General features: G+C 44.0%; 1 protein-coding gene and 1 non-coding gene across 2 annotated transcripts in view; both read left to right on the forward strand.

Moving 5' to 3' along the window:
• Positions 1 to 14371, forward strand: part of TENM4 (teneurin transmembrane protein 4) — a 734586-nt gene that overhangs the window by 699162 nt on the left and 21053 nt on the right. Inside the window, exon 27 of the mRNA XM_036324847.1 lies at positions 9111 to 9283. Coding sequence (XP_036180740.1) covers positions 9111 to 9283 — 173 coding nt within the window. The remainder of the gene's footprint in view (positions 1 to 9110; positions 9284 to 14371) is intronic.
• On the forward strand, positions 7844 to 7946 carry LOC118665535. Its single transcript, XR_004970650.1, has one exon. It is a non-coding gene; the product is annotated as a U6 spliceosomal RNA (small nuclear RNA).

Below are 14371 nucleotides of genomic sequence, written 5' to 3' on the forward strand. Positions count from 1 at the left end.
CAGAAGGACTGGGAATGACTGGTCACTATGACACACACTTACCACCAGGGGGCAGACCCTCAATGTAGGAGCTGCCCTCTGGTGGTCAGTCGCTCTCACAGCAGGGAGCTCTGCTCAGCCACAAGCCAGGCTGATGGCTGCCAGTACAGCAGTGGTGGTGGGAGCCTCTCCTGCCTCCTCAGCAGCACTAAGGATGTCCGACTGCAGTTTAGGTCTGCTCCCTGCTGGCAAGTGGGCATCCCCCGAGGGCTGTCGGCTACAGAGGGATGTCTGATTGCCAGCTTAGCCCAATCCCCCGGGGAATAGGCCTAAGCCAGCAGGTGGTCATCCCCTGAGGGTTCCCAGACTGCAAGAGGGCACAGGCCAGGCTGAGGAACGCCCCCACAAAAATAAATTTTTGTGCACCGGGCCTCTAGTCTACACTAATAAAAGAGAAACATGCAAATTAACCATCACTCCACCACTCCACTACAGCCAATCAGAGCGACTATGCAAATTAACCCAACAAAGATGGCGGTTAATTTGCATATGCAGGCGTGGAGTGAAGACTGAAGACGACTGAAGATGGCGGTGGCCATGGAGCTGGAGCGAGCAGGAGGCTTGGGTTGTTCCCAGTGACAGAGGAAGCCAAGCTTCCCGCCAGCCCTGGACTCCGCTCAAGGAGGGGCTGGGGGCCTGGGCTCCACTCAAGGAGTGGCTGGGGGCCTGGGTCTCCAGGCTTCCAGCCTACCCTGGGCTCCACTTGAGGAGCTGGAAAAAAAAAAGGAGGGGCTGGGAGCAGCCAGAGCAGAGAAGCAAAGCCTCACTGCTGCGGCTGGACCAAAGGCCTGGGTCCCAGGTGCTGAAGGAAAACTAGTGCCGTCAGCCAGGGGAAGGAAGGCCTATTGCGCGAATCTTCATGCAATGGGCCACTAGTTTATATATAATTCAAGTCATTTGAATGACAGCTTTTTTTTTTTTGGATATCTGCTTGCAGTGATATAAGCTCCAACTGGTCAAGACCACATACATACAGCACCTATTTTGTTTTGTTTTGTAACAGCTTTATTGAGATATAAAGCATCTATTTTTAATAACATAGCATCTATTTTTAAATAGCATTCAAAATTATAATTATAGTTCAAGTAAATTTGGACCTATTTTCAAAATAAACTGAAATTATAGCTACTATTATATAGGCAAAATGACAAATCACTAAATATCCTACAAAAAGCCTTGAGACATATCTTTTTCTAATACTAAAAAAAGAAATACACACTACCAAATTGAAAGGAAGTTGTGAAACAGAGACCAAATTATGAAAATAAAAGTTCAAGTCTTCAAAAACAAAAATAAATTACCCAGACTGAAATACAAAGAGAAAAACCAGTTAAAAAATACAGAACTGGATATCCAAGAGCCAGGGGTCATATCAGCTGGTTTATTATTAATGGAAGTGGAATTCCAGGAGAAGAGAGAAAGAATAAGGCAAAAAAAAAATATTTGAGGATTTGATAGTTGAGAATTATCCATAAGTAATGACTGGCACCCAAAAAGCTCAGAGAGACCAAGCAGAACACACACACACACACACACACACACACATTCCTAGGCATATATCCAAATTGCTAAATACAAGAGAAAATATTGAGCAGCTTGGGGGGAGGCAGTGGGAGGGGAGTAAGTGGAAGGCATTTCATACAGAAGAACAAAGATAATAATTACACAGACTTCTCATCAGAAACCATGCAAGCTATAAGACAAAAGTGCTGAAAATAAAGGGGGAAAAAACCTGTCAACCTAGAATTCTACACCCAACAAAAATATATTTCAAACAAATAAATGTTATAGAGATATAAGCAAGGACAAGGGAACCAAGAAAGGATGGTAAGGCATCCAAGGCAGTAATAATAGTGAACAACCATGACCAACCATCAGGCTGCAGGGCAAAGCAGGGAAAGAATAGGATATTGTTACTGAATTCAGTGGGTGCTGTAACCATGGAAGAGAAGCCATCTGGTAGAAACAGTAATTGCAGATAGATACAGCCACTATTAGAAATACAGTAATGCCTGGCCGGTGTGGCTCAATGGTTGAGCATTGACCTAGGAACCAGGAAGTCACGGTACAATTCCCAGTGAGGGTACGTGCCCAGGTTGCAGGCTCAATCCCCAATAGGGGGCATGCAGGAGGCAGCCAATCGATGATTCTCTCTCATAATTGATGTTTCTCTCTCTCGCTCTCCCTTCCTCTCTGAAGTCAATAAAAACATATTTAAAAAACAAAAGAAACATAGTACTGAAGGAGAAGGGGAAAAAGAAAAACTCTAGATCCCTAATTTCTTGGGCCAGTGCCTACCATTGACTGAATCCAACCAGAAGCAAGCCAGCAAGAGGGCCCAGAGATGTAGTCTGTGAGGTTCAGCTCTTCTGAGCAGAGAAGGGCACAGAAAGGATCTGAGGGGTGAAAAGAGAATAACCAGGGCAGACACCTACTGGCTCTATGACATTGTATACCTTCCAGAGCCAGGATTCAGTCCCAGATCTACCTGAATCCTTTCTCCTAGATGCACTGCCTCAAGTACATCATCAGTGAGAGATAAGACCTATAGTGTGGGGTGAACCAGATCTTAGAAAACCTGAAGGCTAGATTTCATTGTTGGGACTTAATTCTATGGGAAATGGGCAACAAGTATTAGTTTTTATTGCAGAAGCCAAAATGTATCCTGTTAGAGGAACTAATAATGTAGTGACACCATCTATTATAATGACCTAAAACCAAGGGAACTCTCTGTGTGCATGGGCTGTTCTTGTTGATGATGGTGGTCATAGATGAAAAGCATAAAAATCAAATCCTTTATTTTCCAACCAAAAAAGTCCCAGTCAACAAAGGTTAGTATCAGAGAGGCAATTTGGCATTTTCCGCCACAGCTGCACAGAGTTCAGAGGTTTGAGATGTGAAGTATTGAGTGTGAAGAAGAAAGCCTTGCAGTGTGTGTGAAGATACTCTTTAGTGGTCCTCTTCTGAGATCCAAGTTCACGGCAACTATATGAATCTTTTATGTGTTTTCTTTCCCTGTGCTTCAAAGATGCTTTGGGGAAATGGAGTGAAGAAAAGTCAGTAGAAAGAATTATGAAAAGCCAGTCATCTGGTCATCCCCATCATACCCCCTGAGTGGGGGCCGGCATCACGGAAGGGTCAGTACTGGTAACAGTAGTATCAAAGCAAAGTATCTTGAAGAGAAAGCTGTCAGTCTTCTTGACTTAGATTTCCAAACACAATATTTTCGTTAACATAGTGGTGAGCACGAAGGTTTTGATTTGAAACAGCATCATTTTTATGGGAAGCCTGATGAAGGAACACAGCCTGGTTTTGAATCTATATTCCTCTGCTAGCTGTGTGATCTTAGGCAAGTGATTTCTCCTCTCTGAGTCTCAGCTTCACCAATTGTGAAATGATGATAATAATACCTACCTCAAAAGATGGTTATAAGCATGGTGCTTGGTACCTAAATGGTACCTGATGAATATTAGTGAACTTTCCCTTCCTCATAGGGAAGTGGGGAGTTAAAGGGGAGGAGTTCTTACTTATTCTCTGGAAAAAAAAAAAAAAACATCTACCATTCACTCATTTATTCATCCAAGAAATATGTATTGAGCACCTTTTATATGCTGGGTGTTCTTCTAGGCACTGAGAATGCGTACAGGGTTCCTTTCCTCACGGAGCTTATATTCTAGAGGGAAGAGACAGATAACAAATAAGTAAACACATAAACAATATAATATGTATAATGAAGACAATAAAATAATGTAATAGAGATGGGAGGACATATCTATTTCATAAAGGGTGATCAGGAAAGGCATGAAGTGATAACATTTAAACTAAAGCATGAAAAATGAACTAGCCATACCGAGATGGGAGAGAAGAGCATTCCCAGCCAGGGGAACAGTAAGTGAGAGCACCCCAAGCCTGGTTAGAGCTTGGCATGTTTGCAGAACAGAGCAGATGTGAAGGAATGCAGGAAGTATTGGAGGAGTAGGGTTCAAAGTGAAATCAAAAAGAGAGGCAGAAAGGAGCAAGTCTTTCAACCAACAACCATTCACATTATTAAGCATCTGCCAAGCACTCTTCTTAGTTCTGGGATGCATCAGTGACCACACAAAGTCCCTTCCCTCAGGAGGTTGACAGACTAGTGAAAGAAGCCTTGTTGGGTCCTGTGGGCCCGGGTAAGCATTGGCATTTCCTTTTAAATATGTTACCTTTTGACCTCCACAATCTCTGTCTAAGATAGGTATCCTTACCCTCATTTTATAGAGGAGAAAATAGAGGCTTCCAGAGGTTAGGTTGCATAATCTGCCTGCAATAATGTCAGTGTGGTGAGGGTTGGTTATTAGCAAGAGAAACATCAATGATGAGAGAGAAGACAGAACACTTGCTTCTAGGAACACATGCTCTATAAGAAATGAAATGAATGAGCCAGTAGAGTCCCATTGCTGGCAGGTGGAGAGTCTGAATTCAAAGCCTAGACCATTTGGCTCCAAGGACCTTCTATTCCCACATCCTCACGCTCCTTCATTCCTCTTGGCTAGAAAGAAAGAATATTTGCCAGTACTTTAAGTAACTAAACCATTGTCCAGAAGTCACTTAATCACAGGACCAAGGTCAGGAGCAGCCTCTTGGAATCCAGAGAGTGCAGAGAACTGCCCCCCTGTCCCTTGTTGGGCAGCGGTGCCCTCCCACCCCCTGTCTCTTTGCAGCTGTGCAGCAGGAAGAGAAATGGCTCCATAGAGGGGGCCACAGGGCAACGGTGTCCAAGGTCTTGAGGATGGGCAGTTCCAGCCCTTCCGCGCAGAGGCAGAAGCAGGTGATCTAATGGGATAATCGCAGGTATCGATCAGGCAGCAGAGAGATCCAGTGGCATTTCTCAAGCTCTGGAAGGCACCGCAATGAATGAATAGGAGACAAGAAAATTCTATAAATTGGCTGTTCCATTTGATGTTCACTTAATTAAGACATTCAGTCCTTCTAATGGAAAATGTGAGGAGTGGAAATTACTGTTTTTCAGCCATCTCATATAAAATGAAAACCAGGTCTTGAAGGCATGGGGCCTTCTCAGGCATCTTCTTCAGGCTCGATTTAATTATGTGTTACAGGCTACCTTCAATAATAATTACAATTGTCTGCCTTTATGCAAAGCTTCTTTCTGTCTTGGGGATAAAAACTCTAGGGAGATGCCTACTGAGCTTGCTCAAGTACCATTTAATGTAAGCAGTTGTCTCCGTGTTCATGCATTCAGCAGATGTTGATGATGCGCCTACTGTGTGCCAGGCCTCTGTCAGGTCCTACAGGTGGCAGCATGTGCATGAATCATGGTCCCTCTTCTCCAAAAGAGCAGGAAAGAGGCCCTGTGCTTCCAATTATGCATGGATTTATTTGTGCGGCCAAAATTCCCTGCCTGTCTTCTCTGTGCTGGTCTCAGTGCTGGGGAAGCAGAGATGAACTGAGAGCCAGTCCTGCAGGGTCCCTTCGCTGGCAGGAGCTGGAATCCAGATCCCCAGCCTGGCTGGCTGACGCCACAGCCCTGCCCTGACTCGAGCACTCCCAGGCCTAAGCAGAAGGCAACTTGTACATCAGCTGCATCGAGGCAGGGGACACATTCTATGACAGACCTGTGCCAGTCTCCCCGGAGAGACCAGGGAGGGCTTTATGAGGTGGCATTTGAACAAAGAAGGCCTAGTTAGAAGTAGTATTAAAATGACATCTGACGCCTAATCAATAGTCTCTCTATCAATTCTTTATAAGACTGAACTTCCTTTTTAAGTGTCCTGCATTGTATAATAAAAATTTTATTAGCCAGTTAGGTCAGGAAAGTAGAGGGTTTGAGTAAGTAGTCTCATTAATAAAAAGTATACACATGGATAACAGGTGTTCAAAGAACCAGAATGAATCAGTATCCATCCCATGAACTTCTTGGACTGTAATGGACCTTCCTGTTGATTTAAAAGATGAGAGCTCTGTTTACTCATAAGACAATGGTACAGTCAAGATGACCAGGGCTTAGCCAGTCTTAGAGAGTTTTGATTTGGGGCTCAAAAATGTGGGGTGCCCGTCCTAACTGGTTTGGCTCAGTTGATAGAGTGTCGGCTTACAGACTGAAGGGCCCTGGGTTTGATTCGGGTCAAGGGCATGTACCTTGGTTGTGGGCACATCCCCAGTGGGAGGTGTGTAGGAGGCAGCTGATCGATGTTTCTCTCTCATCGATGTTTCTAACTCTCTATCCCTCTCCCTTCCTCTCTGTAAAAAATCAATAAAATATATATATATTTTTTAAATACCTTTTGAGGTTTTTTTAATATATTTTATTGATTTTTTACAGAGAGGAAGGGAGAGGGACAGAGAGTTAGAAACATCAATGAGAGAGAAACATTGATCAGTTGCCTCCTGTACACCTCCCACTGGGGATGTGCCCGCAACCAAAGTACATGCCCTTGACCAGAATCAAACCCGGGACCCTTCAGTCCGCAGGCCGATGCTCTATCCACTAAGCCAAATCGGTCAGGGCTAAAATATATTTTTTAAATAAAAAAATGTGGGGTGCCCTAGAAGTATTTTACTGACAAGGCCTGGAGATGGGTATTGGCAGGTGTCTGGTAATGAGACTCTTCTTTAAATGCCAGTAACTTACAAGGTCCTCCTCCCCAAGGTAGCTGTGGTCACATGCTCCCTGTATGCCATCAAAACACTTCTGATCATGAAAATAATCATGTAAATTATAGGAAGTGTTGGGAACATGAAACATACAAATAAGCAATTAAAATCACCTGCAGTTCTACTTCCAAGAGGTAACCATACAAACATTGGTGTGACATTCCTTCCTGCTCAAATTTCCAGCAGCCTTAAAGGGTCAGAAAGAACACCAGCCTCTCCTAGAGGGAGGGGAGCAAAGTCCCAGGGAGTCTCCAGGTGAGAAGGGCCTTAGGGCAAACATTCCGGATCTTTGCCCCAGACTTGCCCTCCTTCGGAACGGCTCCCTTTCCCAGCTCCGAGAGGTGCTCAGCACCTCTGACACAGCCCAGGTCTCGGGCTACTCCACCAGGCCCTAAGCCTGACTGACCGTTTCTCACAAGAATCTGACTCAATACTTAGGAAGAAAAATGAGAAATCAGGACAGGAAATAGGTTTCTAAAGGTCCTTAACCACCTTTAGGCGCTCTGAAAGGACTGGTAACAGCCCCACAGCCTTGCCCCTACAAGCCCAGGCATGAGGTAGATGGTAGAAGCCACTGTGTTGCTCGCCATCTTGGAAAGGGCTTCCATTCCCCTTTCTCATCCTCGGCAACAGAGATTCAGCTTTCCCAAAGCCCCTCAGTCCTTCCCTCTGACTTAGTCTTGGGTCAAGGATTGATGAGTCATTAAACTTTACCAACACCTCCTCTGTGGCAGATTGTGCCAGGGACTGTCACCATTCAGTGTCAAGAATGTGGTCAGTACCCGGCACAGGGACAGAAAGAGATGGCAGGTGGCAGAATCCATGCAGCACCCACATCTGACCTTGGGCAGAAAGTGGCTCGGAGAATTCCTGCCTGGTCTCATTCCCCAAGCCTCCTCTGAAACCACATGAGCTGTGGGACCCAGGGATTGGGGCAGGAAGCTAGGCCCAGCTAAAGGAATCACAGAACAACCAGCATGGCTGAACTTTTGGCCTTTCACTTCACCATTGTTAAAACCCTCAGGGACCCAGGGGTGAGCTTTACTCCAGTAATAAAGGCAAAGCATGAAACAAAGTCCAGTGGGAGACCCAGAGTACATGGTGGAGACACATGTGGATGAACCCATGCTGCAAGCTTGAGCAGGAGAGGGAATCAGAAATATTGGCAGCACATTTACTGAAATTGGAACAATAGATAAAGATTAGCATGGCCCCTGCAGAAGGATGGCACGCAGATTCATGAAGCAAAGTATATATTGACATCTGGATGAAGTTTTTCCCCATTCACACACAAGTGCAAAAAGGCTATTTAAACCTACCTTTTTACACTTCAGCCTCCCCTAATTAAAAATAATCACTCACATGTTAATAGCCTACTCCCTGCCATCTTCCAGCCACTCTACAGTAGGTAGGTGAGCACAAAATGGATACTTGCAAATAGACAGGACAGACATGCTCATTGGAGACAGAGAAGCAAGTGGTAGCTTGGAAGCAGATAGATCAAAGTTTGAATTTTGACTCCACCCACTTACCTGTGTGACCTTGAGCAGGTGACTTCACTTTTCTGAGCCTCAATTCCTGAGCCTCCTCCAAAAGGAAGATATTATATACCTGTTTAGACTAGTTGTGAGGTTTAAATGAAAGACTGTATGAGAAGGCACCATACCTGGTATGTTGGAGGTGTTCAATGATGGTAGGTATTTCTTTTATTATTATCAGGAGAATGGGGAAACAAAGTAAGATGCAATTATAATGCTTCAGATGGACCACACCAGAGCAAAGCTGTGAGTTGTGAGAGCTGCAGATCCATAGCTGCTTGGTGCCAGATATGGAATCTAGATGGGAAGAGATTTCAAGTGCCTATTTGTTTGGCCTGCTTATGTGGCAGTGGAGTCCTGGTTTGGATTCCGAGTCCCCTTTTCCCAGGATCTATAGCTTCCTGGGAAGCCCCATCTTAGTATTGTTCTTATAAAATCTGCATACCAGTTCTTGGGGGGTTAGACAGGGTATTCAAGCATCAGGTTGGCCCACCCCAGCTATGGGAGTCCCCAGCTTTGAGACTGGGTCAGCATATGGTTACATCATCTCTACCTTCATGGGTGAATATTCATTTATAGCTACGGGCACATCCACGTGTCCTTCATGGTAATCCTGGGAGGTAGGCAGGAGAGGACTTATCCTCTCCACTTTATGGAATTAAGAAAATAAGACTCATAGAGGTAAGTCATTTGCCTGCAGTCGGTATCAGGAAGTGTAGCCTTATCCTGAAAATGATGTGTAAGGAGATGGAGGAGACATGGAAATGCATCTAAACAGAAGGAAAAGCAGAACACACAAAAACTGTGGCATGAGGTAGAACGTGCCAAGTCCCGGCTCTAATACCATTATATTCCTGTTACTCAGAACTACCCATTGGTTTTCAGGTATGACAGCTTTGGCCGCCTGACAAACGTGACCTTCCCTACTGGCCAGGTGAGCAGTTTCCGAAGTGATACAGACAGCTCAGTGCATGTCCAGGTAGAGACCTCCAGCAAAGATGATGTCACCATAACCACCAACCTGTCTGCCTCAGGTGCCTTCTATACACTCCTGCAAGGTAAGCCAGGTGGGGGCTGGGGGACTTTGAGGCAGAGGGGTGAGGAGACCCATATGGAAAAGGATAACACAAGAAACCAACTGCTAAAAAGCTTTACAACTGGTCTCCCTCTGTATTGCCACCTAATCTGCAAAACACACCAGCCTGAGTCCTATAAATTCTCTCCCTAAAGCCTCAGAGTAATATTTCATCTCTCATCCCATTATCATCAGAACAAAGGGTAGAGAATCCATTAGCTCCTAATCGAGGTGACCTCACTGTTCTGCCATTCTAATGGCTCTCAGATTAAAGACTCACTCTCACTCGGGTGCAGGCAAGGACAAAGGACAGAATAATTACACCTAATTATGAAAGGGATTTGGGCGTGGAGGAGCCCTTCCTGAAGCTCAGGTGAGAATGGTTTGTGCCTCTGCTGAGAGTCCATGGAGAGGAGACCCTTCCTGTCTGCATCCATCACGTAATCCCTGATATGATTTGATCTTTTAGCTTCAGCTAAATCATGTCGATGAAACATTGCTGTGAACTGTCTGCCACAATTGTTCTCAGGGGATGTGGTGACTTAGGGTGGAGCTTGCAGCTTTGCTGGACTTAGTAAGCATTTTTTTAAAAAGGCAGCACAGGAAAAGGCTCGCTTGGTCTGCACGACCCCCCCCTCAACCCCACAGGGCTTTTTGTTTTATGTTTTTTAATATATTTTTACTGATTTCAGAGAGAGGAAGGGAGAGGGAGGGAGAGATAGAAACATCAATGATGAGAGAGAAACATGGATCGGCTGCCTCCTACATGGGGATCGAGCCTGCAACCCAGGCATGTGCCCTGACCAGGAATTGAACCGTGACCTCCTGGTTCATGGGTCGACACTCAACCACAGAGCCACACCAGCTGGCAAATCACATGGCTTTTTGTACTCCCAAAAGCTTTGACACAAAGTATTGAAAAGGACGTTGGGCTGGGTGTCAGAGATCCAAATTCTAGTTCTCACTCTGCCACATCACCATGGCCCTCAATTTTCTTCTTCGGGAAAAGAAAGCAGGTTGAAGCCACACCCAATGGTGTGGGGCGGCACACCAAGCAGGAGTTCCAGGGTAGACAGACTGGGACCCCTGTGCTTGCTGAGCCAGTTGCTACCTGTGTGACCTGGATGGAGTCCATCTTCTCTGAGCCTCAGTTTCTGCGTCTGGGAAATGGAACTGACTTGCAATGCCTGACTCAGGGTTGCTCAGACCCTCTCTTTAGACAATATCCATAAAGTGGCCAGCATGGGTCAAGCACATAGTATTGCTCAGTAAGTACTTGTCCAGTCTATTAACTAATTAATTAAGAAGAAGTTGAATTTGATTCACCATTAGAAAATAATTGTACATTTTCACAACCACTTTTACTCCCAAATGAAGTCTCTATGCCTTTAAACAAAAACATCAAAGAACATGCTAAGAAATGAAACTAGGTCACCAACTTAGACCATACACAAGAACAAACTCAAAATGTATTAAAGACTTACATGTAAGTCACAAAACCATAAAAATCCTAGAAGAAAACATAGGCAGTACAATGTCAGACATTTCTCATAACAATGTTTTTGTTGATATATTTCCTCGGGCAAGAGAAACAAAGGAAAAAAATAAACAGATGGGACTACACCAAACTAAAAAGCTTTTGCACAGCAAAAGAAATCATCAACAAAATGAAAATGGAACCCACTGTATGGGAAAACATATTTGGCAATGATACATCTGATAAGGGGTTAATTTCCAAAATATATAAAGAACTGGTACAACTCAACACTAGGAAGACAAACAACCCAATTAAAAAATGGACAAAGGACCTAACAGACACTTCTCCAAGGGGATATACAGGTGGCTAAGAGACATGAAAAAATGCTCAAGTCACTAATCATCAGAGAGATGCAAATTAAAACTATTATGAGATATCACCTCACACCTGTCAGAATGGCTACCATCAATAAATCAAAAAATGACAAATGCTGGTGAGGATGTAGAGAAAAAGGAACCCTTGTGCACTGCTGGTGGAAATACAGACTGGTACAGCCACTGTGGAAAACAGTCTGGAGTTTCCTCAAAAAATTAAAAATGGAACTCCCATTTGACCCAGTGATCCCACTTCTAGGAATATATCCGAAGAAACCTGAAACACTAATTCAAAAGAATATATGCACTCCTATGTTCATTGCAGCATTATTCACAATAGCCAAGATTTGGAAGTAGCTCAAGTGCCCATCAGTAGATGAGTGGATAAAAAAGCTGTGGTACATTTATACAATGGAATTCTACTAGGCCATAAAAAAAAAAAAAAAAAAAAAAAACAGAAATCTTACCTTTTGCAAAAGCATAGATAGACCTGGAGATTTTTAGACTAAGTGAAATAAAGCACTCAGAGAAAGACAAATACCATATGATCTCACTTATATGTGGAATCTAACGAACAAAATAGAAACAAAGGCATGGATACATGGAACAGACTGACAGTTGTCACAGGGGAAGGGGATTGGGGGAGTGGATGAAAGAAGATAAAGGGATTAAGCAAATAATGTGTGTGTGTGTGTGTGTGTGTGTGTGTGTGTGTGTGTGTGTGTGTGTGTGTGTACACAGAGACAACAGTGTGGTGATAGCCAGAGGGAAAGGGAAAGGGTAGGTAGAGGTAGGCAAAGTGTGTGTGGCGGGGGAAACAGGGACAAAAAGAGATTTTGCTTGGAGCGATGGGTGCACAATACATTGTGCAGAAGATGTTTTGTTGAGATGTGCACTTGAAACCTGGATGCTTTTGTGGACCAATCTTACCCCAGTAAATTCAATTAAAAAAAAAAAAAACTCAAAGAACAATAGCAGTTCTCAAAGAAAGAGAAACCAAACCCTAGAGTTTCTTCCCCACCAAGCACCTGCAGCCCTGGGTTGGGCCACACCCCAGTGTGATGCTCTCACTGGGTTGTTACCCAGAGAAGGTACCAGTGCCGAGCCAGCCAGGCTTCTGCCTGACGAGGGACAGCAAGGCCACTCATTACTCAGACACCTTGTCCTTCAGGCCCCCTTTTCTTCCCTGTGGTTAAGACTTGTCTCACCCGTTCCATACCTCTAATCTGACTTTGAGCAATTTTCTTAAAAGTTAATGCAGGCTTTCTTATATTTGGCAACTTTTTCTTGGAAATTCAAAAGTGCCATCAAAAAGGTTTTAAAAGGCACCATCAATTTAATAACAACTTTTCAGGTTGGGGGATGGGGCTGGAGGGAGACCCACCGCCTGAAATGCATATAAGGACTTAAGACACATTGCAATTTCAGAGACAGTACAATGTGAAAAGGAAAAGTACATATTGGACCCCAGGAGACGTGGTGCCTGTTTTCCCTCTTTGGTACCTCTGCCAAGCTCCTCTTCCTTCGTTCACACCAGGCCCAGATGCTCAGTTCTGCAGCAGCCTCAGTAGTCTTTGTAAAAAGCGCTTTCGGTTTCATCTCACATCTGAACACTGGGCAGAAACAGGGAGGAGCTGCTAATGAGCAGCAGCCTTGGGAAGTCACAGCTCACATTAAATGGGGGTCATTGAGATGGGGCTCTGCAGATGCTGTTCCACCCAGAGTCACCATTAATGGACGTATGTGGATTCAGGAGGAAGCAGCTTTATAAAAGATAAATTGACACAGGCTTTTTCACTGTTCAAAGGAAGTAAAATACAGATTGTCGGTGAATGATGCATAGCGAGTTTGAGGCAGATTTTAGGATTCTGTGTGTGAGAGAGAAAATGGAGAGGGGAGGAAACAGGGGAGGGAGAAAGACCCATTTGATGCTATTCTAGCAGGGAAGATTCAGTGAGGGTTTCCTACAAAGACAACATCCTTATTGCTTGTCAGAGCCCGGAATATATCTAGTTCAGTCCAGCAAATGTTTACTAAGCACGTGCAATAAAAGTGGTAGTAATAACTAACATTTGGTATGAACTATATTTTTTAGTGTTTTACATTCATAGTCCTATTTAATCCTCACAATAACCAGATGAAGTAGGTATTACTAATATCTCCCTTTTTCCAAATAAAGGACCATGGTCATACTGGAAAAGTTCACTCTGACAGGTGTGTGAAATGGGGTAGTGGAGACAGAGATGACGAGATGCATGGCAGTGACCAGCACAGTGCCAGGCACATAAAACGAGTAATAGCCACATTTTCTATGACACTTACTATACGCCAAGTACTCATCTCACTTGATCCTGTGAGGTAAGAGTACAGTTATTGCCCCAGTGTGCAGATGAAACAAGGACATGAGAGACCAAGGAATTAGCCCCTGGTCTTACAGCAGGAGAGTGGCAGCACTGGGACTTGAACTCAGGTAGCCTGACTCCAAAACCCTTGATCTTAATCTCAATGCAGAGTGCCTCTCACCATAGGCACTGAGGTATTTGAGAATTTGGTGATTAACAGGTGGGCGAACCCTATATCCTTCAGGCACCAAGACCACCAATGAAACACATAGAGAGGTGAAGGGGCATATGGGGGAGGCATTCATTCTAACCAGAGATACAGAGGAAGCTTCTGAGAAGAGAGCACAGTGAAGCAGAGCCTCTAAGGAAGGACTTGGGCTACCATTTATTGAAGAGAGGGCCAGTGCAGACAGAGGCAAAGGCGGAGAAGGGACAAGAGGCGGGAGAGTGCAGTATAAGGTCAGAGATTTTCATTCCATTTTTAGAAGAGAATTCCGTGTGCATTTCACAGCTGAAATTGACTTTTTTCTCCAGAAGCACCTTTTAGCTACAGATCTGAATTAAAATGTTTCAACCAAATATAAAACTTCAAAATCGTATCTATTTTTTAAATTACTGTTATATATATAGCTGCTCCATGACTTATGATGGGGTTGCATCCCAATAAACCCATTGTAAGTTGAAAATATCATATCCTAGGTCAAAAATTCATTTAGTACACCTAACCTACCAAACACCATGGCTTAGCCTAGCCTAGTTTAAATGTACTCAGAACACTTACATTAGCTTCAGTTGGGCAAAATCATCAAACACAAAGCCTTATTTTATTATAAAGTATTGAATATCATGTAGAATATTGCTTTTACACCATCATAAAG

This window comes from Myotis myotis, unplaced genomic scaffold (genome assembly GCF_014108235.1).
Source record: "Myotis myotis isolate mMyoMyo1 unplaced genomic scaffold, mMyoMyo1.p scaffold_m19_p_10, whole genome shotgun sequence".
NCBI classification, from domain to species: Eukaryota; Metazoa; Chordata; class Mammalia; order Chiroptera; family Vespertilionidae; genus Myotis; species Myotis myotis.